This window comes from Panthera pardus, unplaced genomic scaffold (assembly GCF_024362965.1).
Source record: "Panthera pardus isolate Hobbes unplaced genomic scaffold, ASM2436296v1 HiC_scaffold_22, whole genome shotgun sequence".
Classification (NCBI taxonomy): Eukaryota; Metazoa; Chordata; class Mammalia; order Carnivora; family Felidae; genus Panthera; species Panthera pardus.
The window spans coordinates 58,419,399-58,445,358 of record NW_026526788.1 but is presented as its reverse complement, the minus strand read 5'-3'; the positions used below and the strand labels follow the sequence as shown (position 1 = coordinate 58,445,358).

Below are 25,960 nucleotides of genomic sequence, written 5' to 3'. Positions count from 1 at the left end.
AACGGCGGCGGCTAGGAGGAAACAGTAGGGAGAAGCTGACGTTAAAAGATAGCAAGTGACTCGTAATCTGCCCTTACATAGTTCCTAGACACGGGGGGTCTGCCTGGAGCACCTGGGGTGATTGTCCATGAAGGTCTGACTGGCAAAGTCCACTGGAGACGTGTATCACAAGGATGAGGAGCACCCTGGTTTCCAGCAAATCGGCACTCTGGGGTTCCCACTGCTTCCATCTTCAGGCCCTGCCTCTAGGAAACGACCCCGAAAGACATGCTTTCTCCTGCGTCAGTTTTGTCACAATTTTTCTTAAGGGAAAGGGAAAAGGAGAGAGGAAGCATTAGAGATCACTGGGGTGCCTGTCAACAGTTAGGAAGGAATCAAAAGCATGGAAGGAGCTCTGCAGGAAAAAAAAAAAAAGATGTGGCTATGGTAGAGACCTGGCAGTAGGAAAATGGGGAAATGGCGGTAGGGCAAGAAAATGGGCAAAAGAGAGAAGCAGGGCTTTAGCCTGACCCTGTATATCAGAGAAGTGTTCTTCCGGTTCCCTACGGCTGTATAGGCTAGGTCAGGCGTTAGGGCAGCTAGGAAGGGGAGGAGGAACGCCTATTCTCATCCTAGTCCAAGGAGAATCAGCAGCTCAGAATCTCAGAACTGGGAGCCCTCAGACCTAAGAGTGGACCGTGAAGATGATGCAGGGTGATGATGGACTGGAGGAGAGCAAAGAGCTAGGAAAGGGGTGGAAAGTGGCAAGCTCTGGAGAGACTGTAGCGTCTCTGCCTCTTGGGATCCCTGGGCAGGGGAATGTGGGGGGGGGGGGGGCGTTCCCTAGGTTCCTCTATTACTGGGGTCTCTAAAAGAAGCCAAGGACAAATGGGGAAAGGAGGGGAGAAAGGAGACCCTCAGGGCTTTCTCCCGGGTTTGTGCGCCGCGCCCCCCCGCGGCCGCTCGGCGCGGCTGCAGAAGTACTTGGTAACCCGCCGGCGGCACTGCTCGCAGCGGACGGCGCAGCACCAGTGGAACTTGCAGTTGCAGCTGGACACGGTCTCGGCACGGCGCTCCTCCACCGCCAGTCCGCAGTCCCCGCAGAGCCGGCGGCAGCTGCGGCGCTCCCAGCGGCCCAGGGCCCGCCCCCGCCGCAGGCACTCTCGGCCTTCGGTGCCCAGCAGTCCTAGCGTTTTGTTCTCCAGGCAGTAGTCCGGGGAGTCCTCCAGGTGCACCAGCTCCCGCGTGGAGATGGAGCGGAAGGTGTCGGCGATGGCGCCGCGGCCGGCCGCACTGTTGCCGGCACCCTGCAGCAGGTCCACCTTGAGAGCCGCGTGGTACTTCTCCTTCAGGTGCGCGCCCACCTCGCGGAACTCAGGCAGCTGCAGCCAGCAGGTCTGCGTGGTGCAGCTGCCGGACACGCCGTGGCACTTACACGTGCGTTTCATGGTGCCCTTCACCGCCTGGGGAGAGAGCTAGAAGTGAGCTGATCGGGGATGAGGCTGGGGGGGAAGTCTGCTGGGGGCGGGGGGCGGGGGGTGGTGGTGAGGGAGGGTTGCTAGGCATCCAGCTGATTAATCCACGTGGCTGGCCAGCTCGGTGCCTCGTTTTTCCAATCTGTTAAATGAACTGAAGAGCTGTCCGCACCTGGGGCTCATGGTGGATGGAGCCAGTTGCCTAACCCCCAGGGCTGCAGGACTCACCTTGCGGCCGGCCTCATTGTTGTGCAGGTTCATGGCGGCCCGGGCATCCTGTCCTGTCTCTAGGGCATCGACGAACTGCTTGGATATTGCCTCTCCGAAGCCCACGTTGTCACTGCAGCCTCCCCACAGCCAGCCTTGGCCCCCTGGAAAAGTGCAAGGGGAGGAAAGGTCGTTGAGCAGGCGGGCTCGGAGCCTCCTAGCTGCTGTTTCTAACTGGATTTGGGGTTGGGCGGGTGCCCTGTCTCCAGATTAGTTTCAGCCCAGATTTGTTTAGGCCACTTTTGGGCTTCCACTTCCAGCCTCATCCAGTCCCTTGCTCTGGACTCCATGACGTAAATAGTTGCCGAGTGGATTCTCTGCAGGATGCTGGGTTCTCCCTCTACACACAGTGCTTCTGGCCTTCGGGCAGAGTGTTCACGTGCCTGGCCAGCCATTGACATCCACAAAATGGCCCAGGAAAAAGGCGAGCAAAAGTGCCAGCATGGAGCCGGGGAGGCGGCACAATGAAAATAATATGGAACAACAAAGTTGGAAGTTGAGCTGGAGGGCAGAGAGGATGGGAGAGGACAGTAGAGGTAAAGAGTGGGGGGGAAACAGGGACAGGCAACAGAGAATGACACCCCCCTATTTTCAGGGAGCAGAAGGATTGAATCCTCAGGGAGTGTTGTTACTTTATTATGTTTAAATTAAGGAAACCATTCAGTTGGACAGAGGGCCCCAAGCTACATTTAGCCTGGTTTGTCACTCTAGGGTTTGGGCTTAAACCAGTTGGCCCTGATTTTCCTGAGATTTAGAAGAATACAATGCTTCTTCACCCCCGCCAAACTACCCACCAGACTTTTCATTCACAGTGAACTTTATGGCCTGCCCTACCCACCGCAGTATCACTACTCACCCAGCTGCCCATTGCGGGAGTCATCACAGCCACAGTTGTCAAAGTCCCCGAGGCTGCAGTTTCTAGTCAGAGTGTACATGACCCCAGCAGAGCTGATGGCATGTACAAACGCTGTCTCCCGATTAGCTGGGCAGGAACCAAAAATGGGTGAGTTAGAGGGAGGGGTTGCAACTCAAGGTATCAGTCATGCTGTCTTCCTTTATTATTATAATAAATATAGGGTAAATAGATACATCCTTCCTTCCATCATTATGCCCTCCTTCCCCAGCTCCATCCTATTTCCCCACCTTTATAATGTACCTTACTTCCATGGTCTGCTCCAGCCTTGGTCTCAGCACTATGCTTCTTCCCTCCCATCTTTTCAGGTCACACATTATGACTAGGTGGCTAGATTACTGTTTACATACATGGTTGTAAAGGATTTAGGTGGTGAAGAGCCAGAGGAAGAAATGGGGAAGGAGATGAATCTGAAAGCCAGGTTGTAAAGCGCACAGGCCTATTTCTACCTGGAATACTGAAGTCTAACAGGCACATGCTAGCTGGTCGTGAACTTCTGATTGGCAGCTATTTCATTTACTGACATGGCCACTCTTTAGCTTCTCCATGGGAGGTCAAGTCCAAGTCAGTCCTTGCTTGGCCTGTACCTCTCTGCTGAGCTGCTGAAGGAAGGGGCTAAGAGGCATGAAGAATTATGACACCTACCTACCTCCTGACACTATTTATATTCAGCCAACTGGGAGGCCAACGATGCTATTGGATTGGGGGTGAGGCAGGGTCCATTCATTGAGCAGTGAGGGTGTTGGGAAGAAAGAAAATAAAGCTTTATAAGATGGAGAAGGGACAGAGAAGATCCCAGAGACAGGACAGAGGCCAGGTTGAGGAACGAGGAAGTAGAAGTAGCAAGGGGTCATCCCTGAAGAGTGGGGCTCTAACCTGTGGCCAGGGGGTCCAGGGAGCTGTGGCCGAGGCTTTCCTTACCACTGCGAAGGCCACTATGGCTGGACAGCTGCAGGGCTCTCTCAGGGCAGTTCCACCGGTCCCAGGCAAACTGATACTTGCATTCTTCAATACCACTCTGGGCACCAGCTGCCACACTGCTGGAATATATCAGGTAAGCCTGCGTAGAAACACAAGGGTCAAAATTCAGCCTCTCAGCTGAACTCGGGAGACATTTGCCCTGTAGTGGCCAAGCACCTCTTTTCCTGCCCACTCTCCCAGCCTTCTAAAATAATGACAGAGGGGCGCCTGGGTGGCTTGGTCGGTTAAGCGTCCGACTTCGGCTCAGGTCATGATCTCACGGTCCGTGAGTTCGAGCCCTGCGTCGGGCTCTGGGCTGACAGCTCAGAGCCTGGAGCCTGTTTCAGATTCTGTGTCTCCCTCTCTCTCTGCTCCTTCCCTGTTCATGCTCTGTCTCTCTCTGTCTCAAAAATAAATAAACGTTAAAAAAAATTAAAAAAAAATAATGACAGAGTAAGCACTTTAAATATGCTGTCCCATTTAACATCACAAATAACCTTGTGAAATAGGTACCATTTTTATAGATTAGGAACCTGAGGCTTAGAGAGGTGAAGTAAAGCAATTTGCTCAAGGTCCCACAGGTAGCAGAAGGTAAAAGTAGGAACGAAATTCAGTGTTACCAGACTCTAGACCTCACCAGCCTTTATTCACTATACTATCCTGCTTCTCCAAAATGAGCCCAAATTATATAATTCATGGGTTTTCAGCTATTCTCACTCCATTACTATCTTGGAAAAGAACATTTGGGGGCTGAAAATGGCCTTGGAGATCATGTAGTACAATGCCAGCAGTTTAAAGATGGCAAGCTGCATCCAACCGCTGCACTGAGAGGGATGTGTGACTGCAACCTGACAGCATGAAAGGCTGTTGGCTTTTCTGGCTCTGGAAATTCTGGCCATACATTCAGAATCAATACTCCTGAGTTCTTGCCTTGGCCCTGACACTAGTTTGCTGTATTCTTTTGGGTGGATCCCTAATCCTCTCTATGTCACAGTTTTTCTGTCTGTAATATATACAGCTAATAAAAAATATGGACATAATGAAAAGAAATGGACGTGTATAGTCTTCAGTCAAGAGGCTAAGATTTAGTGAATCCAAATAAATCGAAGGACTTTTTTTCTTACCTTTGGACCAGTCATCAGGAAATTGTTCACTGACCTGGAAGAGAGAAAAACCACAGAGCATAATGGAGATGCACCAACTCATTTCTGTTGCCAAGCGTTGTAAGGATTACTTCAGCAAACAATTGATAGGAAGAAAGGGAAAATGGTTTTGCCAAGGAAAAATTATGCATAAGGAATCTATTAAAGATAATTCATCTAATAAAAAAGAATATGGGGTTGCCCGGGTGGCTCAGTCAGTGAAGCACCCAACTCTTGATTTCAACTCAGGTCATGATCTCACAGTTCATGAGCTCAAGCCCCACATCGGGCTCTGTGCTGACAGTGCCCAGAGCCTGCTCGGGGTTCTCTCTCTCCACCTCTGTGCCCCTCCCCTGCTTGCATGTGTGCGCTCTCTCTGTCTCTCTCAAAATAAATAAAAAAGAATTTAAAAAATATGTACAAAAGGAGCTGACATTATGCTTTCTTTTGGTTTTTAAAATTTCAAATATACCAAAAAAGTTGGAAGTAATATTTGATCATTATGTTGCCATGGAGTGAAAAGAGAGCATAACTCGCTGCAGTGTAGCAGGCTCTGCTCTGAGTACTTTATATGTTGATCTTGTTAAATTCTTCCTTTCTCCACCATCATTATCCCTATTTTTAAAATAGGGAATCTGAGACTCAAAAAAGGTAAATAAGTTGTTGAAGCTCACCCAGCTAATAAGTGATTGAAGCGGAATTGAATACAGGTTCATCTGACTCCACAAGACTCTGAGAAAGATAGTTCTCTAATCAAAAAGAGGTAAACGGGAATGTCTTTCTAGGGGCTGAGTCATAATTAAATTCCAAAAATAAATAATTTGACTCTGGAATCGTTTGTTCCTTTCAAAACTGAAAAACGGACTTGCCATTCAACTTAGCAGTTCTACTCTGGGCATTTATCTCAGAGAAACGAAGACTTACCTTTATTCAGGAACTTGTGCATGGATGCTTATAATGACTTATTTATGATACCCCAAAACTGGAAACAGCTCAAATATCCTTCGAAGGGTAAGTGGATAAAAATAACTGTGGTACACTCATGCCATGGAGTATTACTCAGTGGTAAAAAAAAAAAAAAAAAAAAAAAAAAGGAATGGACTACTGATACATTCAATAACTTGGGTGAAATTCAAGGAAATTATACAGAGTGGTCAAAGCCAATCACAAAAGGATACACACTTCATGATTTTATTTATGTAACAATCGTGAAATATGTGATCATAGTGCTGGAGAATAGATTAGTAGTTGCAAGGGGTTAGGGGATGAGTGTGGCTATGATGGGGTAACACCAGAGTCTTGCTTGGCTCACGAGGGCAATCTCTATGTTAGGCATAATTTGCAAAGAGTTTTGGACATTACCAGGCCAGTCAGAGGCTAGTTCCCATGCCAGAGGGCAGACAGTGTCAGGAAAGAAAACAAAGCAACAAAACAAAAATCAAGCAGCAGGTGAAAGAGAAAGCTTTGCCATGAGCCCGGGTGAAGAGACACCCTGTGAGAGGATACTAAGTTGGAATCACAGGGAGTGATGGGCGGAGATAGTAGAGGATTCTTCTCTCCTCAAGATCCTACAGTTTGTAAAGATTCATATGATACATGGTTGAGCCCAAATGATCAATCAGATTTAACTGAACACCTGCCATGGGACAAGACTGTAGGCATTATGTGGACAGCGTTTCCATAAATTAACATGCTGTTAACTCCTGGGTTATTTGCAGACATATTTGAACCATTATGGCTGACTTACTTCCTCGTATCCAAACTATCCAGTATGAAGAAAAGATTTGGAATAGATGTTAACTAGATTTATTGTGATGATCATTTTACAATATGTACATATATTGAATCATTTTGTTGTATATACTTGAAACTAATATATGCTGACTATATCTCAATAAAAATACTGTGTCCTTGTGGTGAACACCAAAGGAAGAGGATCTTGTTCTTTTTTTAAATTAATTTAATTAAATTTAAATTTAATTTATTTTGAGGGAGAGAGAGTGAACTGGTGTGGGGGACGGGCAGAGAGATGGAGAGAAAGAGAATCCCAAGTGGGTTTCTTGCTGTCAGTGCAGAGCCAGATCCGGGGCTCGATCTCATGAACCACAAGATCATGATGTGAGCAAGAGTAGGATGCTTAACCGAGTAAGCCACCCAGGTTCTCCGAGGATCTTGTTCTTAATTGATGAGACAATCGCAAGATTTCCTACTGGGGAGTAAAATATAACATGCATTACAGAAAGTATGGTGACCATGTCATGTTAGAAAGTGGAAAGAGAGCCAAAGAGGACGGAATTTAAGTGTTTATATGGGTATTTATTACCTAGGGACAGTTATATGATTGGAGGAAAGATGCTAACAGTGGAAGATAACAGCATTTGTTCACTGGGTGGAGGCAGCTCTACAGAACATTGTACAATCAGCATGCTCCTAGACAGAGGTACAAGCTTCCTATTCCCCATATGGACAGTGCTAAGATACTACCCAGATTGAGTGTCATTCAAAGGGTTGGTGCCTTACCCTCTCAGCAATCTCAGACCTTGAACTCTAGACTTGCATATCCAACTATATTCTTGACATCTCCACTTCAGTGTTTACTGGGCATCTCAACCTTAATATTAAAACTTAACTTCTGATCTTTGCCGCCACCATCCCAAACCGGCTCCTTCTGTAGTCTTCCCCACTTAAGTTCCTCCTTCTAGCTGTCAGAGAAAAATCTTGGAGTCATCTTTGACTCCTTCCTTTCTCTCACATCCCATATTCATTCTGTCATCAAATCCTGCTGACTCCAGCTCAAAATATATTCAGACTCTAATCAGTTCTCAACACCTTCACTGCTATCACCTGGTCCAAGCTATCATTGTCTCTCACCTGGGCTATTGTTAAAAGCCTACTGACTGATTTCCCTGCTTCCACCCTTATTCTCCCACATTTTATTCTCAAAATGATTGGTCCACTTAAAGATTAATCCCTTTAGGGGCACCTCGGCGGCTCAGTTGGTTAAGCATCGGATTCTCGATTTTGGCTCAGGTCATAATCTCATGGTCGTGAGATCAAGCCCCATATCAGGCTCCATGCTGGGTGTGGAGCCTGCTTGGGATTCTCTCTCTCCCTCTCCCTCATCTCTGCCCCCCCCAAATAAATAAGTAAATAAACAAACAAATAAATTCCTTTAAAATATAAATCAAATTTTGCTACTCTCTGCTCAAAATCCTCTAATGATTTCCTGTTTCACATACAGCAGAAGCCAAACTCTTGTCATAGTTTATAAGGTCCTATGCAATCTGGCCCCCATTAATGCCTAATCTCTTACGTCTTTCCCCTTACTTGGTCTGCTCTAGCCACACTGATGTCTTTGTTGTTGCTCCAACACACCAAGCACTCGCCAGCCTCTGGGCCATTGCACTTGCTGTTCTTTCTGCCTGGAATGCTTTTTACTCAGATAGCCACAGAGTTTGTTTCTTCACCTGCATTCAGATTTTAAATCGAATGTGTCTATCAAAACAATAGTCAAACTATGGGACTGTCCGAGCCCAGATGTCCATTGGCTGATGAATGGATAAAGAAGATGTGGCATATATATACACAATGGAATATTAGCCATCAAAAAGAATGAAATCTTGCCCTTTGCAATGACATGGATGGAGCTAGAGTGTATTATGCTAAGCAAAATAAGTCAGAGAAAGACAAATACCATAGGATTTCACTCATTTATGGAATTTAAGAAATAAATGAGATAAACATATGGTATGGGGGAGAAGAGAGAGAGACATAAACCATATGAGATACTTTTTTTTAAGTTTATTTATTTATTTAGACAGAGTCAGAGACAGAGTGAGTGAGGAAGGGGCAGAGAGAGAGGAAGAAGAGAGAGAATCCCAAGCAGGCTCTGCACCGTCAGCACAGAGCCCAATGTGGGACTCGAACTCATGAAACCTGAGATCATGACCTGAGCCGAAACTGAGAGTTGGACACTTAACTGACTGAGCCACCCAGGCACCCCCATATAAGACTCTTAATGATAAAGAACAAATAGGGTTGATGGAGAGAGGTGGGTGGGGGATGGGCTAAATAGGTGATGGGTATTACAGAGAGCACTTCTTATGATGAGCACTGGGTGTTGTACGTTAAGTGATGAATCACTAAATTCTACTCCTGAAACCAATACACTGTTAACTAACTAGAATTTAAATAAAATTTTGAAAAAAAAATCGAGTGTGTTATTCACCCTAAAGCTTTCCCTGATCATCCTATTTAAAACTGCAACTCCCCCGGGGTGCCTGGGTGGCTCAGTCGGTTGAGTGTCGGACTTCGGCTCAGGTCATGATCTCACAGTCTGGAGTTCAAGCCCCGTGTCAGGCTCTGTCGTCAGGCTCTGTGCTGACAGCTCGGAGCCTGGAACCTGCTTCAGATTCTGTGTCTCCCTCTCTCTCTGCCCCTCCCCCACTCATGCTCTGTCTCTCTGTCTCTCTTTCTCTGTCAAAAATAAACATTAAAAAAAATTTCAAGTTGCAACTCCCCCATCCTCTTTCTCTGTTTCATAAATTGTATAATTCTATTTATACAAAATGTCCAGAATAGGCAATTCCATAGAAACTGAAAGTAAATTAGCAGTTGCCAGGGGCTGCAGGGAGGCAGAATGGGAAGTGATAGCTAATGGATATGGATGGGGTTTCTTTTTAGGGTGATGAGCATGTTCTAACAGTGACTGTAGTGATGGTTGCACAAATTTGTGAATATACCAAAACCCATTGGTTTGTACACTTTCAAAGGGTGAATTTTATAATATGTGAATTATATCTCAGTAAAGCTATCCTGGTATATAAAAATCTTACTCTTAAGTATCTTATATTTACTCTTAAACTTACTCTTACTCTTATACTTACTCTTAAGTATCTAGCACAAAAGCCACAACCAGCATTTCCTGAAGACTCACGGCAACTTCTTTCTACCTCACATTAAGGTTTCCCTTTATTCCCTAATACTCGACTACAAGTAGGGGTTGCCTTAATTATCCTTGTATCCCCTCCAGCTCCTAACCCAATGCCTCAAACACAGTAAGTACTCTTTAAACATTGATTGAATTAAATGGATTGAAAAAAAGGATGGATGCATCGTCAGAATGAGCAGAAAATTGTAGGATAATAAGGACTGAAAAAGATCTGGGGGAGGGTAGGGGAAAGCAGTCTGGCGAGCCAGTGCTCCCACTAATTTTCCAACATTGTGAGCAGACCACCATGCCGCATTAGCAGATGTATGTACCAGAAGAGCCACAGTCAGTGAGCACGCAGCATATGTACACAGAGGTTGGTGTTATAATCAAAAGTTTTAGCAAAGTCAATCCGACTCACTTAATGTTATGTATAATTGTTATTGTGCTTCATAGTAATTAGACATAAGTGGGAAGCAATTTACATAAATAATTGCAGTCAGTTTTGTTTTTATACTGCCAAATAAAAATTTTATAATTGTTTCTTCTCCTTTTGACAGTCTTCCAGGATATATACTGATACCATGTAAAATTTAATTTCCATCACCCAGCAATAGCTGACATTCATTGAGAACATCTCTTCTAGAGGAGTGCTTTACCTGTACCATCATTTTCTATTTCCGTGGCAACCCCATGAGGTACTGTGCTATTTACTGAATGTTTATTCTGTGCACACAAAATACTACCTTAAATGCTTTATGTGTTTTAAGCTCATATAATTGTCACAACAGTTGTATAAGTTAGAAAGGGTTATGTCTTCCATTTTACAGATACAGAAACTGAAAGAGTGGTAAGCTAACGTCACACAGCTAGGTAAGTGGCAAATCCAGGACTGGAACCTAGTCAGTGTGATTCTTTTTTTTTTTTTTTTTTTTTAATATACGAAATTGATTGTCAGATTGGTTTCCATACAACACCCAGTCCTCATCCCAACAGGTGCCCTCCTCAATACCCATCACCCACCCTCCCCTCCCTCCCACCACCCCCATCAGCCCTCAGTTTGTTCTCAGTTTTTAAGAGTCTCTTATGCTTTGGCTCTCTCCCACTCTAACCTCTTTTTTTTTCTTTTTCTTTTTCTTTTTTTTCTTTTTCTTTTTCCTTCCCCTCCCCCTCAGTGTGATTCTAAAGCATATATTCCTTCACTGCTACGCTCTCCTGCACCCCGTATTTCTCTCGCTCTTATTCCCACTTGCTAATCCAGGACTCCTGATCCCCGCAAAGTTCTTGATAAGTATTTCTTGGAGGTCTTAGTGATGTTCTGCACACACTCATGAACAAACTCAGTTAGCTATCACATTGTCTCTGCTGCTTTTCCAGTCTTCCATCGCTCTAGCCCTCCCTCTGTATGTCCTGTAGGCCTACGATATCTGCCCATATCTGCCAGGCCTAGGCTCTGCTTTACCTGGGTATCGCCACATCCCCTGGGCACATTTTGGGGGTGGGGAGAACTGTTGCTGCCTAGACTGGGTTCAATGCATAAAAAAAGTGGGAGCATACTACACTAATTCAGGATGTTAACAATGGGGGAAGCTGTGCAGGGGGCGGATATGTGTGGGAACTCTACTTTCCGTTCAGGTTTTCTGTGAACCTAAAACTTCTCTTAAAACAACTATTATTATTATTTTTTTAAATACAGGGACAAATGTCTTTTAACCCATTTTAGAGTCTTGCCTTTCCACTTAGGTATCAAAATGCCATTTGTGTGCAAGTTCTGATAGGGTTTTAGCAAAGCAGTACTTTCAGGTTTTGCCTGTAACATGCCCCCCTAATCACCCCCTCCAGCCTTCTTAGTTGGACTAAAACTGAGGAGCTTGCTAACAAACTCCAGTGAGAAGTGTCATTGCTGGATCTTCTCTGTTCCCTTCCCTTAGAGCGAATGCTATCCTGGGAAGACTCCATAGTCACTCCTTTAGGTAAACATCTGGAGCCTGCAGCCTCACCAGTTCCCCTGACCTGCCCATATATGGGGAATCCAAGTGGTGGGCCCAGCCTGGAGCCCCGTCAAAGGGTGCTCCTTTCGTTGGGTGCCATCCCTGCGAAGAAATGGGCAATTAAGAAAAAGTATTAACTAGAGTTTCTCTAGTGTTTTGTTGATACCTTTCCTGGGCTCGGCTTTCTGTGACCTCATGCTAAAAACACCTTTATCCACCCGGGAGCAATATCCTTGGCCTATAGCACACTGGCTACTATTGTTTCACCCATACTATTGTTCCATAGGCATGGAACCTCTTCCATCCCTATAACGACTCCCTGAAGAATACGCACCAGTGCACTTTCTGATTTTAGGAAAGGCTCTTTATTACCTTGGGAGCTGGCATTTTCCATTGCCCCCAGAGCAAATACCTGGGGCTGCAGTCTGACCAGACAAGCGGGATCATTCTTCAATGAGATTCTGACTGAAGCTAGCCCTGCCCTTGTCCCCAGATGCCTGAAGAAGGTGGCTGTGGTGAAAGCATCTACCCAAATCTGCTCCTGGCCTTTCTGTGAGTCCCGGTGGTGAAGGGTGGAAGCAACAACCATACTCCACCAATTCCCTATAACAGTCAGGTGGCCACAGTGCCTGGCCTAGATAGGACTGGATTCTTTCCCTACGTCCTGTCTCCTGGTGTCAGTCTTGCTTTACCTTTTTTCTTTTTTTTAAGTGTTCCATCAGTCTAGGATGATGGGGTGCAACCTTTAGTGTTATATGTCAGACTGTGAAATCTGAATAAGCTTTATGGATGTGGTAGTAGAGTTATAAGATGTTAACACTGGAGGAGGCTATGGAAAGGGTACATAGGACTCCCCTGTGCGTTTCTTCGCAAATTTCTGTAAATCTATAAAATTTTATTTATATAAAAATACATTTATGATTTAAATATATAAAGTATAAACATATATATTATATATAACATATATATATAATATATATATAACATATATATAATATATATATATATAATATATAAACATATATATATATATATATATATATATATATATACACACACAAATAAAATGTTACATACTTACATGACCTGAGGTGCCAAAGATTTGGAGAATAGACTTTAGTATAAGCATTTGAAAATTAATCCACATGTGGTAGCTGGTAGAGTCCATGAGAATCATCTGGGAAATTTCTTAAACATGAAGATTCTTGAGCCCCAGCTCCAGAAACTCTTGTTGAGCAGTGGTGATGGGGGAAATGGATGGAAGGAATCTGTATGTACACATTCCTGAGATGGTCCCCAGAGTCCACTTTGAGAAACACTGGTCCAGAGGGTGAACAGGGAGGTGCCCCAAAGCATCTAATACCTGAGTAATAATTTGAGGGCTTGGGAAGCTCAAATTATTGTTTTAATTTTCTGGGAAATGGCTGCTATAACTGTACCAGTAACAAATCGGGGGGCATTCTCTTCTTTTGTTTCTGGATTGAGTACCTCCGGTTCTGGCAGCTCTCAAAGCTCTCTGGTCACTGCCTTCAGGGGCTGGGTCTCTGTGCTGAGTGTTAAAATCATGGGGATCTCTTTCCTTCCCTGTAGTTTTTCTTGGTACTGTAGTTTCCCCCCCTAGCAATTATAACCGACCTGATTATGCTTCTCTTCTTCATACCAGGAATAAAATATATTGGGAGTGGAAAGTGCCCAAAAGATTCTGAGTGTTTGTCTAGGGGCCATCTGTCCTCTAGGAAACATGCTATCTGCCTCCACTCACGGAAGTCTTCACTACCATAGCTATTATTTAATATTCTTAGACCACCTCCATGTTCTTGCCATCAACCCATTGTCATCAGCGAGTCCATAATTCAGTCTTTGGTTTGTGCTTTTTCCTACGTCTAATGCCATCTCATCCTTCTTCCAAGTTAATGTACCAAAGGTAGGAATTTGGGGGAGCAATCATCTCTCTCTCTATCATTCCTTCTCAGCTCTGATAATAATGTTTCACTGTAAGTACCTCCCTTCTGCTGTCACTTGTTCCAGTCTAGGCTGGTTAGCTGAGTCATGTCCTTCTGTCAGGCTTTCACTACCTTCTGCCCAGCTCCCCTCACGTCAACATTTATGAGTTCTTTCCCCCTCGTTTCAATGTGTGTTTAAGTCCTAGCTAGTCTCTTATTTACTAAATGTTTTTTCAATTCTTGTTAAACAACCATCCAGATACAGATGCATTTGTAGTTTTGAAGCTATGGGTAACGCTAAAGCAGAAACCTGTGGATTATCATTTTCCCATTGCTCCTCTGCTCTATGGACCTTCCAACCTTGCAACCATTCAGTGGCCATAATCGGCCACAATCTAATCACTAAAATTCTTTGATGTAAGGCACTAGAGCTCCTCAAACAGCCGCAGCGTTCAGCATTATGCAGTTTCCCTTGGGGCTATATTGCCTCCTGAATTGCCTCTCCCTCAGTCAGCCTGACCACCAGCAAAACTTTTTCCAAAGTTGCTGAGACAGAATGGGAGAGACTTTCGATCAACCCAAAGGCAAATGCCATAGCTTCTCTTTTAGCTCTTGGAAAGTCTCCAAGTTTGTTTTGTTTGTGTTTTCTTACCTAACATTTATGATCCTTAGACCCATACACTCTAATTTTCCAAGCTCCCCTTCATTTGATACCATTTGAAGAAATTTATTTTACCACCTTAGGAAGTTCACAGAAAATTGCAAGTTCCCATTCTCTGGTAGTTATGCCTAATTGTGGATGAGCAGTTTAAACCGCTATCCAATTAGTTTCAACAATTTCTCCCTATGTGGGGGCATTTTCCGAACCCGCCTAGCCCACGAGGCCACCTGTAGCACATCACATTCCATAGTTTCCCATTTAGCAGCTGCGATGAGAGCACATGCCTGATTCTGTAGAGCCTGCGACACAGATGGGCACAGGACCAGCAGGACCCAGCACCATGCTATCTTCAGGCTTACTTCTTCCTTTGTATGACCAGGACCTTGTTACAAGGTCAAGTTCATGTGCTGGACTCCATCTCCCCTCAGTATGAGAGTCCTGTCTCGGTGAAGAACTCAGTCCCACTCAGCAAGCTTCTTCCAGGCCAGCCTCACTAGTTTGCCAAGTGTGCCCCGAGGCATTTGAATCCCAGTGGTTAACATAGTAGCTTAGATTTAAGTTAGGATTCCCTTTTTTCCTTCCCCACCATATTGTTTAAAAAGCAAAGGCTTCGAATATGAACCTCCAGAATTTAGTGTTTTCTTCTCAGGGTCCAAAACTTTCATCTCAGTGCCATCTGACCCCTCCTTTGTTCTGCCTCCTTCACTTTCCCCATAGATCTTTGAATAATAGGGTTGGCTTCTCCCTACCCTTTAATCTCATCTTTCAAGGTCCATAAAAAATCTCTGGGTCCTGAAGCTCTAGCCGGCCTACTTCAGGAGAGACCATCTGATCACTACAGCTTGGGCTGAGAGCCCAGGCAAGGAGAAAAGGGGCAGATGCAGGTCTCCATCTGGTGGCCTGGCACAGAGAGGGAACGAGAAGAGGGTAGAAAGGGCAAGAGGAGGATCCAGAGCAGGAGAGCTGCCTGGAGCTGTAGCTAGAAGGTGCTTCAGTGAAGCAACTTCTCCTAGAATAAGTGCGTGACAGCCAGCTTTTCACCTCACAGAACTCTCAAGATGCTTCGGGCCAGCGAGAGCCCAAAGACAGTCGTTTCTCAGCAGGCTTCCTTGTGCTTCTCTCCATCCTCTACGGCATCTGACCCACAGAACACGTATGCAGCAGCATACACACACACAGATCTACACACACACACCGTCACACAGAAGGCGGGCTTTACTAACGACTGTGAAATACATCCCCTCAGTTCGAAGTTGGTCACTGCCCCCTCTGACAATACACAAGCATATTTAAGCCAGGAGCAATTCGCTGTACAATTAGAAAGAATGAAGTTTGAGATGCAAAAAATTTTTTTAAAGAGTGAACAGCATGACTAATTCTTATCCACTGTAAAGTACAGGTAATCAAAATCAGGCTCTTTCCCAGTTGGCTAGAGGAAGGGATTAGGAAGTAGAAGGCACAGATACCTGAAGTCTTGAGGGGAAGAGAATTACCCAGAATTTCAAAGACAAGTTGCCTCCTCCTTAAAAATTTAGCAAGAGGGGGCAAAGGTGTCAATGGTGTTGAGATCTGTTTGGTACAACAAAGGAACAGAAGCGAGATTACAGCGAATGAACGGTTATGAAATGAAAACAGAAGCAGCCAGTGTAGACTCACTGAAGGCGAGTATGCCATTGAAAGGGAAGAAGGACATGACTGCAGTGAAGACTGGGGCCAAGTGAAGGCTTTTTCCAGGATAAGTATTTTTTAAAAATTAAGGAATGTGTAGTTTTTGTCACATCCCCATATCTATGTCCTTGATTCAAACTCCATCTCTTTCTTCAAAGGGAATCCAGGTCTGTAAATAATGCTCAAACTGTTTTTTATAAACATGAATTTTCCATATTATAATGCAGGGCCCTAAAAAATATTTTTAAAAAGTCTTGTAACCCACTTAGCTAAAAAAAAAAAAAAAAAAAAAAAAAAAAAAAAAAAAAAAAAAAAAAAGTTAAACCGATGCATCAGTTTTAGTAGTAGTCATGTTAAAATTTACAGTAAAATCCCACATTATCTCAAATCCAGCTCCTGCCAAATAATTGCTGGCAAAGACCGTAGAGTAGCTGACGGGACAACTGTGTATCACAGGTCTCTGCAAAACAATCCCGGGCAGTCTTTCCCGAGCAAATCACCAGTTTTCAAGGGATAATCTTTTCCTCTGAAACTAAAATGTCATTTGTATTTCAGGATATTTTATAAAGTGACGGGCTGTCTCTCCTTGTCCTCATTTCCTTCCTTCTTTATGTATTGTGGCAAACTCTGCTGAGAAACACTCAGCTACAAAAAAGAGCTTCAACACTTAGCATTTAAATGAGGACTCTAACTGGGAATGCGCTGTACTCATTCTCTGTTCTGTGGTCTCTAAGTGAAAGCTGCTAAGGGACAGCTCAAGCCACTGCTCCCAGAAAGCCTGGGATCACAGGAACCTCTTCCAGGATCATTATGCAGGCAGAGAATTTTGTTTTGTTTGTTGATCTTGTTACTTTGATCCCTGTAGTGTAGACTTTGGAGAATATTCGTGTTCTCAGTTGCACTGATGTATATAATACTAGTTTATTTCAGGATGAAGAAGGTAGGCATATATGATAACTCTCCAAATTATCCTACAAAAAACTAGATGAATAGTTAAAGGTGAGAAAATTGACAGGTTTTTGAACTTTAGTGCCATTTTACTATTTAATGGAATTAAATCTTAATAGATGGTAAACATATTCTGTCCTCAATCTAAGCCAACTATCAATTTCTGTTGTCTTTGCTAATCAGCCACAGCTCAAACAGAAATAAATTTAAATATATATCTGAATGAATTTTCTCTTTTTACAAGTTATGATTCTCGATTTCTCTCCCTAAGGGTGGCCAGTCATATCTGTATGATGTTCTCCAAGATTCACTCTAATCGCTGGCTCTAGATCTCTCAGACATGACATAGGAGATTTCTTTTCCTATTCCTCTTCTTCCAAGTTTGAACCATTTAGTATTTGGAATATTTAGACACAGAGAAATATATGCAGTTGAAAACGTTACTCAAGTATACATGAAGCAAGATTGGCTAGTGGTTGATGACAGTTGAAGCAGAGTTATAGGGGATTCCATTGTATATGCTGTTCTCTCTGGAAATTTTCCATAATGTAAAATTAAACAATACACTCCTTCTGAAACAATAATGTCCGAAAGCTAGGCTCCTCCAGACACCTTGGATTAATGGGAAGAAATGCCAGACAGGATAGTGTGGTTCATTGTGTATTATCTCGGCTATCAGTATGGAATGGAATCTTTAAAGTCAGATATGTGAACCTGAAGAGTCAGAGTAAGAGAAAAGAACTGAGCTTTATGGCAGCAAAAGAGAATTCATTTTGAATGAAGGAGAAATTTCTCACTATGCAGAGTGGTTTAAGCTTGGCCTAGAGAAACAAGAATCTCATCTATGGACTTGTATAGAAAGACTGAACTACTGGCCCACTTACAGGGCCTTATGGAGACTACTGGAACATAGCCTCATACTGTGCTGGTTCCAGAGGGTGTATAGTTGGGAAAACAACCAATTAAGAAAAGTGAATTTGGATTGGTCAGATAATGGTGAATTTAAGTGATCCCCTTATAGTCTGATTGCTCTTGGCCTGGACCGTGGTCCTTCATGTTGTGACCGTCCTTCCTTCTCTGTCTGGCACTCCAATTCTCTGCGAATTTTTAATGATGTTCACAGTGGTCTGATATACATTTAGAAGTCTGGCATTAAGAAACAAAAGCTTGTACCTGACTAGCATTTTTATTTTAAAAGATATTGGTTCTGGTAGCTTATTTAAGTTATCTCTTACATTTATTTATCCATAGGATTTATATTTTTTCATTCTATTATCTCATTCCTTTCATCTCACTGAAAACTCTGACCTAAGAAGTGTACAGAGAAATGATATGATCAATAACAAGGGCCTACAATAAAGACTGAGAAAAACAAACCCATAAAAGCTTGGCTTATAATGAGACTAGAGAGTCTGTCCAAAGTGGATGGTAGTTTCTTTTGAGAGGCCCTCGGAGTGTAGGTATATTTCAATGGGAGGCAATGGGGAATGTTATTTATGTGAACCAAGCTCAGAGTTTCCCCCAGGCTAGTCTTTTACGTAGGATAAAAAATCTGCTTTCTGAAAAGTGAGGGTTTAGCCTAAGAAAAATTATATTGACTTCTCTCTCTAAGCCCTATGAATTCTCTGCCTTTCTGATGGAGAGAAAGAAAAGAGCCTTTCTTTCTTTCCTTCTTTCCTTCCTCCCTTCCTTCCTTCCTTCCTTCCTTCCAGACCAACACTGCACATTTATTTTCTACATATCCCCATCACTTGCTTGAATTGGGGATCTTAGGGAATTTGTTTTTACCACTGGCCATTACTTTGAATGTAAGGGCGATCAAAAGGCAAAGGAACTTTAAAGATTCTAAATATCTATTTAAAAGCTGTGAAATGAAAAATGATGAAAAATGGCGGACACCACAGTAATTCTTGGACTCCTGGAGATCCTAAGACGTGCTACAAAAATGGGTCTTTATCCTTAGGAAAATAGAGCCAGAGCTAGCTCTCTTATACTATACATAAAATCTTAATATCAGAGGCAGTACAGATGGTACTGATATTACAGATGGTGGAGATACTTTTTGAATGATCTCCAAAGAAGCACAAGCCCACTGTATTGAAAAGAACAGGTAAGTTGGGGGTTCTGGCAAAAGATAGTACTTGATGCGTCTAATCCAAATCAAACCTGCAGGTAGTTTTCAGTGAGATGAGAGGAATGAAATAATATAAATTCTATCGATAAACAAATGCAAGAGATCATTTAAGTAAGCTCTCAGAACCAATATCTTTTAAAATAAAAATACTAGTCAGGTACAAGCTTTTGTTTCTTAACGCCAGACTTCTGTGTATCAGACTACTGTGAACATCATTAAAAATTCACAGAAAATTGGAGTGCCAGACAGAGAAGGAAGGACGGTCACAACATGAAGGACCACGATCCAGTGCTCTGGGGACTGTGGTACAAATGTGGGCAGGTCAAAGAAAGCAAGGTCCCATCTGAAGCCGGATGGCTTACTGGCGAAAGGTAGTGAGTGGTGTAGATTCAAATTCCTGTCTCATCACTGACAGACTTTGTGTCTTTGGCGAGTTACGCAGTGAGTGTGAAGTAAATGTTGGTTCACATTATATTATTCCTGAGTATCGATTTTGTTCCAGGATATGGGGCAGAGTTACCCTTTTTCAGAAGATTATAGCAATCCAAAAGTAAGGACTTCAGTAAGCCAGGGAACTTTCTACTTTTAAATTAGCAAATATGAAATTGCTCTATTTCTGGGAACTGATACCTACTTAGGAAAGTTTAAGCTTAAATTACGTTTAAAGTTTCCTGTCATGGTTCTCCCCTTATGTAAAATAGTTTGCATGCATTGGTCAGTTCAAAACACGCTCATTAATAGGGCGTAGTGGTTCAGCATGGGGCCTCCACAACCATGTTTTCTGTGTTCAAATTCCATCTGGTTCATTACTAGTTAGGTGATCTTGCCAAGTTATTTTAAGATCTCTGGGCCTCAGTTCCCTCATCTGTAAAGTGGAGATGACCATAGTATGTACTTCAGAGGACCGGGGTAAGGATTTGTAAAGCACTTACGACAGTGCCTGCCTACAGAGCAAGTTACTCATTGTTACAACTGTGGTTAATTTCCACCTAAGAGACACAACGATAAATGAGGCAAGGTGTCTGATCCTAGAAGAGTTTCTGGGCTAGTGAAGAAGACAGATTCAAAAGCAAATTTTCAATAAAATGTACTAAGTGCCTTAATGGCTTAACCTGATGCTGGATATATGGGGGTGGGGAGGGGGGAAGGAGAGGTAGCTAATTTAACCTGGGAAGACTTCCAGGAGGAGAGAATACGTAAACTAAGTCTTCAAAGATGGGTAGATGGCAAGGTTCTAGTGGAATCTTTGGAATCTTTCAGCCAAAAACCATTTCACCCAAAATGTGAGCAAATAAAATTGTTTCTAAATGTCCTGATTTTAAAATAATAATAATAATAATAATAATAATAATAATAATAAACATCCAGCAGATTAAGAGAATTTGATCATATCAGTTGAAAAAGAAAAAAACCAAAGAGTAAATGGAGCCCAGGAAAAGGGATTTTTATTAATAGTCCCCAAAGAAAATAGCATTACCCAATATATAGCATGAAACCAATTGTCCCAGCAAAGAAGTAAACTTTTTCCTCGGAAGAGAGAGGGTTTGGATCAAAACTCCTTTCCTTCTGATCCGTTTTTAATATCCCCATTTATATAATATCACAAAAAAGAGATCCTTCTTTGTGTCATATTATCACACATGCACACACACACACTCACGCGCGTGCACAATAGAGATGCATTATGGAGCATCTGCCTTATTGCTTATACAAAGTGGTTTCATAAGAAAAGCTGTAATGAAGTGTCTCTTCTCAGGACTTCTTAGCCTTTGTAGATGATGATGATGATGGTGGTGGTGGTGATACTAATAAATATTATTAGCTAATTATTTTTAGCTAACTAATTGTTATTCATGGAGAAAATATAGAGACTCTGAAAGCCAAACTGTAGGGCTAAAGTTGTTGACAAATCGATGACAGAACTGGAAGTTAAACTTCTGTGATCATGTCTCAAGCCCTTAGAAGGACTTTCAACGGTGCAGCTGCTAACTTCATCCCCCTGAGTTACCCCACAAACCCCAAGCTTTTTCATGGATTATGATTTTTTTTTTACTGATCAGAAAAGCTATTAGGATGTGATTCTTTGATATTGGCATATTATTTTCCAAATTCCAAAGCAATTTTTCACTTACCTTTTATTTCCCTAACTTCAGAGATTCCCAGCCTCTGTGAGGATGAGAATTCCTTTTTAATGTAACAAAGTTTATAGTGCAGCTTCACTTGATTGCATTTATTCTTTTTGTATCTGTTGGTGGGAAAAACTTAACAGAAACTTAACATGGCAACCAGTTATCATGCATTCAGTAATTTTAAGTGTATATCTTATTGTTCATAATATACATTTGAAAAATAGTAGCACATGTATGTGGAGAACAATAATTTTAGCTATAGGTGATGCTTGGGGGAGAATATGGATTCAAGACAGCCCCCTAAAATAACTGAAGCCCTTGCTGATCAGGGGCTCTGCACGTCATTAGCAGATGAAATTTCAAGAGCCATAGAAGGGTTGCTCTAAATACATAAATGTAGAGAACCAAGGGATGATGTATTTCAAAAGGTGCCTTAAAACCCAAAGATTTTCGATGAATTCTTGCTCAACTGTAGAAAAGAAATGAACCCTGTTTAAATCCTTTGGAAAGAAGTGGAGACAGTGACTTTTGCAAAGAATGAGAGCAGAGCCATAGTTAACCTCCATGTTCTAGTGAGTCTATCTTTCTGATTTGGTCATCAAGTTGAGGGGGTGGGAGAGAGAGAGAGAAGAAATGGACAGAACAGGGCAAAACCTAGGATCATTATGAGACATCATTTGGAGTAAAATGAAGACCACAGTTAAAACAAACAAACATGTTCTAGGCCTGATCATTCCAGATGAGTATGTATACTGGAAAATGAAAAGTCAGATTGGTTCATCTTTGGCCACCCTTATAACCATCACCATCTGCTTGGCTGTATCATGCACTCCCATTCTCTCTTTTGCGGGGAGCCATTAGGATTCAGGAAAACAAATTCAAACAAAAGGTTTTTTTTCTCAAGGTACCAAAGGATAATTCTCAGAATTGTCCCAACAAGAAGAAACTGTGGAGAATGCTTTTTTTCCCCCCTCCAATCATCTCACTTTGAAAGTCTAGCAAAACTGCATGTTGTAAATGAATGTCATCTTTATTTTCTCCTTTCAAGCCTAGGAGTTTCTGTTGATGGACTTTTTTTGACCGTAATTTCAGGCAAGCCTACAATTGAACAGCCAAGCAGAAATTATGGTTCTCTATTTGTTAAATGCTTTTGAGGTCCTTACATAAAAGGCTGATAATGAAGTATTAAGAGAAACATCGGAAAGGCTGCGGTTGGTCAAATTTCTCTGCATGGCACAAAGGGGAAGGTGACCTTATGCAGAACCCTGATAGTTCCATTATAAGAAGAATCAAGATTTAACGTTAAATTTAAAAATCACTCTTCAAATGCTACCAAAACCAGACTCTTGGCAAAGTATAAATGTTTAATTCAAATTGGGGCTTATGGAGAAAAAGCAATTAAAATCTAATTGCATTATAGAGGAGATTTGTACATTTTCTCCTCAAAGTCAGGCAAGGCGAGAAGGGGTTCTTAAACCCTGTTTTTAAATTAGAACTTTCTTTCACATCTCTTTTTTCTTTTTTTCTTTTTAAATCCGGACACTTGAATTTGGACAGACAAGCAACCCAGCCACCTTTCAGTGTGGCTGTGTCAGTATCGGAATGAAATGAACATGACCCCCTCCAGCAGGGAAGGAACACACAGTAAAGGTATTTTTTATAGAACAATTCTTCACACTGCCCTGGTGACTGGGGAAAGGAATCTCGTGTTTCTCTTTTGCTGATACTGAATCAGCTGAAGAATACCATGAACATCAGTAGAAATGCTCTGAAATAGTCTCTGCTCCCTTTTGTCTTTTTGTTCTCATGAGGGGGAAAAAAGAGAGACTTTTTTTTTTTGAACATGAAATATTTAATTTAAATGCCAATTAAAAATTGACCAATTATTTGGCAGTTCATTTTGTAACCAGAAGTGTTACAAATTATTGCCTTAACTTGCAAATAATTATATTTATTTGACATATTTCTTAGTAACTTTCTAATAAAGATGGCTATATTCCTTTATGATAAGAATACATTCTTGGCACAGGAAGCTGATTTCAACAAAGAAATCCCTATCCTTGCTTCCTCAACAGTTTATGGAATGATTGGATTCATACCTTGGTTAAACAGATGGTCAAAATGCAAACTGATAGAGACTGAGCTTATGTATCTCAATTGGGGAGAGACTCCAAACACATAGCAATGTAGTAACATGCACTTCCCAGGTCTTTCTTCTATATGTTATTGCATAGTTACTTGTTAACATTTCCATGTATAGATACTTTATGTGGTTTCCAAGAGCTAAATGAAACTGACAATAAAATCGTCTATCATTTGTGCAATTGCTTATAGTTTCCAAAACACTTTTATAAACACTGCCCCATTTTCTGAGCAATTTAGAAATATTTGTAAATTGTATAGGTTACATAAATCTGTAGAAAGTTTAGCTTTCTAAAATATTTCATTTCAAACGTGTTTGTTAACCCAATACCAACTCAACAGATCAAGTGAATTTTTATCTCTAAGACATGATGGTATGAGCAGTTACTTAGAATATTCTGAAAAAAAAAAAAAGTTATGTCAGAAAGTGCAAAATAAGGTCCCATCACATTTTGTCTCCAGCCTTCACCTCAAAGATCAGATTCAAACACAGTAGAACTTGCTTTGAACCACCTTCCTTTTTCCACAATGCTGACATCAGGATTTGGTTTAAAAAAAAAAAAAAAAAAGGCTACTGTCCATTTTCCCCAAAACCACTTAGAATACTTGCGGTACAGCAACTTATTAATCTATTTTTTAATCTATTCATTTATTGATCAGGGTCCTAAAGATTTACTGAAATCAGCCATACATTTAGGAAGAGCCCCTACTCCATAGAACAGTTTTTCCTAGGAGAGATCCCAAGTATTCCTACATTTCGGGAAATGAGGAAGAACTCTCTCTCATAGACGACATACATTTACCTGGTCCCAGTCCCAGGTGGGAGTCCAGGTTACTTACCAGGTGTGGCCGATTCGGAGGATACAGGTGACAAGGAAGATGAACACAGGAGGCTTCACAAGCAACATAATCCTCTGGAGCAACCGAATTAGAAAATTCTAAAAACGTGGGAGACAGAGAAGATGAGGAAATATTCTCCTTGTGGTAGTGGGATGGAATTCTCCTCAAGCCCCAACTTCCGTGGTGTGTAAGCGATCCCAAACAGAGTTGAAGGGACGTGAAATGGAGCTGCCAAACGTCCAAAGAAGAGATTATCTACTTAATTAAAGTGTTTTTTTCCCCTCTAAGTCCTTCAGCCAATCAGAACTCAAGTGCCAGAGAAAGATTGAGTCGATCAAAAGAACACTCCAGGATCCTCCCAGACAAATGCAGAAGAAGGAGACGAGGAAAAGGGGACAAAGAGAGGAACACGGAGAAAGAGGACAAAGAAAGAAGAGGGGGGGGAGGAAAAGAGACATCGCAAATCCCCTCCACAGAATCAGCGCTTGGAGTTTCTCTCCTCCCTCTTGCCGAGGCCCTCCCGCCCCACCACAACCTCCCCCACCCATGCACACTCGCCCGCAGACACGGACACACGGAGAGGAGGGCCTGGTCCCCAAGGGGATTTAGAAGGGACTGTGCTTTCCCTGTTGTCCTTTGTAGGGCTTTGAGACTTAATCTGCATTCAGAGTGGCTTTCCTCAGAGAAAAATATACCATGTACTACTGGGTGAACCTCAGCCCTCTGATCTGAGAATGTGGGGATTCAACCCAACCACCTCTGTAAGTTAGAAAGAAGCTTAGGGAACTTTAGGGAACCTGATGGTTTCTTCCTTTCCACTTTTCCATAGAACACTTACTTGTTGAACAACCTATTCCATTCTCAACCCCACGCTAGCCATCATGGACATTTTAAAAAACCAAAACACGATTTCTGCCCCAAAGACATTTACAGTCCAGTAAGGTGGTAATATAAGAATGTAATTTCATAAGGTATTAAGTTGCTACAGACTGACTATAAATCACATAGGCTTATTTGGGGAAGGTTTTCTAAAGAAGATAGAATTTGAACTTCAAAGAGGGGTAGAGATTTCAATAGGCAGCCAAATCCCTACCCACTCAGGCTCTGGTGGTGAAGCCAGTGGGACACCGAGGCTTCTTACTCACACATCTCTGAGTTGCTGTCCCTTCTGTTCACTAGGGAGGAAGCATCAGCTCCGTCACTGTTCAGGGGTCCTCAGAAGGCCCCCAACTTACTTCCACACGCCACATCTTCTGCTTTGACACTCACATCACCTTTCCCTAGAGCTTCCCAGAGTCAATGGTCTGTCTTTGCTCTCTTCCTTTTTATCCCTGTGGCTCTTACTTCAGGACTCTCTCTGGCCAGATCTACACTGGCAAATGTAACTGGAAAATAAAGAATTATCAGATTAATTCATTGTCAGATTATTCAGGCTGGATGATTTAAGGCTCTCGATCTGAATATTTTGACTGGGTAATTTTATGGTCCACTTGGAATCTTCCGGACCAGGCCTTTATTTGGGATTCCCAACGGTGAGATGAGCTTAGTTGGTTTTGATTCCCACTAAATTTTAGGTCCTTCACTCCCTCTTCTTTTCCCCCTCAGCTTTATTGAGGTATGATTGACAGATAAAAATTGTGTAAGTTTAAGGTATACAATGCGATGGTTTGATAAATGTATATATTGTGAAATGATGGCCACAATCAAGTTAATTCACACATCCATCACCTCACATGGTTATCGTGTGTGTGTGTGTGTGTGTGTGTGTGTGTGTGTGTGTGTTGAGAATGATTAAGATCTCCTGTCTTAGTAAATTTCAAGCACACAATACAGCATTA

General features: G+C 42.4%; 1 protein-coding gene across 1 annotated transcript; it reads right to left on the bottom strand.

Annotated features, from left to right (window-relative positions):
* Nucleotides 1-427: 427 nt before the first annotated feature.
* On the bottom strand, nucleotides 428-24,190 carry WNT8B (Wnt family member 8B). Its single transcript, XM_053910126.1, has 6 exons — nucleotides 24,123-24,190; nucleotides 4,719-4,752; nucleotides 3,556-3,694; nucleotides 2,578-2,703; nucleotides 1,683-1,825; nucleotides 428-1,442 (listed from the first exon to the last, which is right to left on the bottom strand). Exons 1-6 carry the CDS (start codon nucleotides 24,188-24,190, stop codon nucleotides 897-899), a joined length of 1,056 nt encoding a protein of 351 aa, XP_053766101.1. The 3' UTR covers nucleotides 428-896.
* Nucleotides 24,191-25,960: the final 1,770 nt, after the last annotated feature.

Coding starts and splice junctions, on each gene's coding strand:
- WNT8B (XM_053910126.1), bottom strand. CDS start 24,190: ATGTTGCTTGTGAAGCCTCCTGTGTTCATCTTCCTTGTCACCTGTATC. Junction 4,753..24,122: donor CTCCGAATCGGCCACACCTG/GTAAGTAACCTG, acceptor TCTCTCTTCCAG/GTCAGTGAACAATTTCCTGA. Junction 1,826..2,577: donor CTCCCGCAATGGGCAGCTGG/GTGAGTAGTGAT, acceptor GCACTTTTCCAG/GGGGCCAAGGCTGGCTGTGG.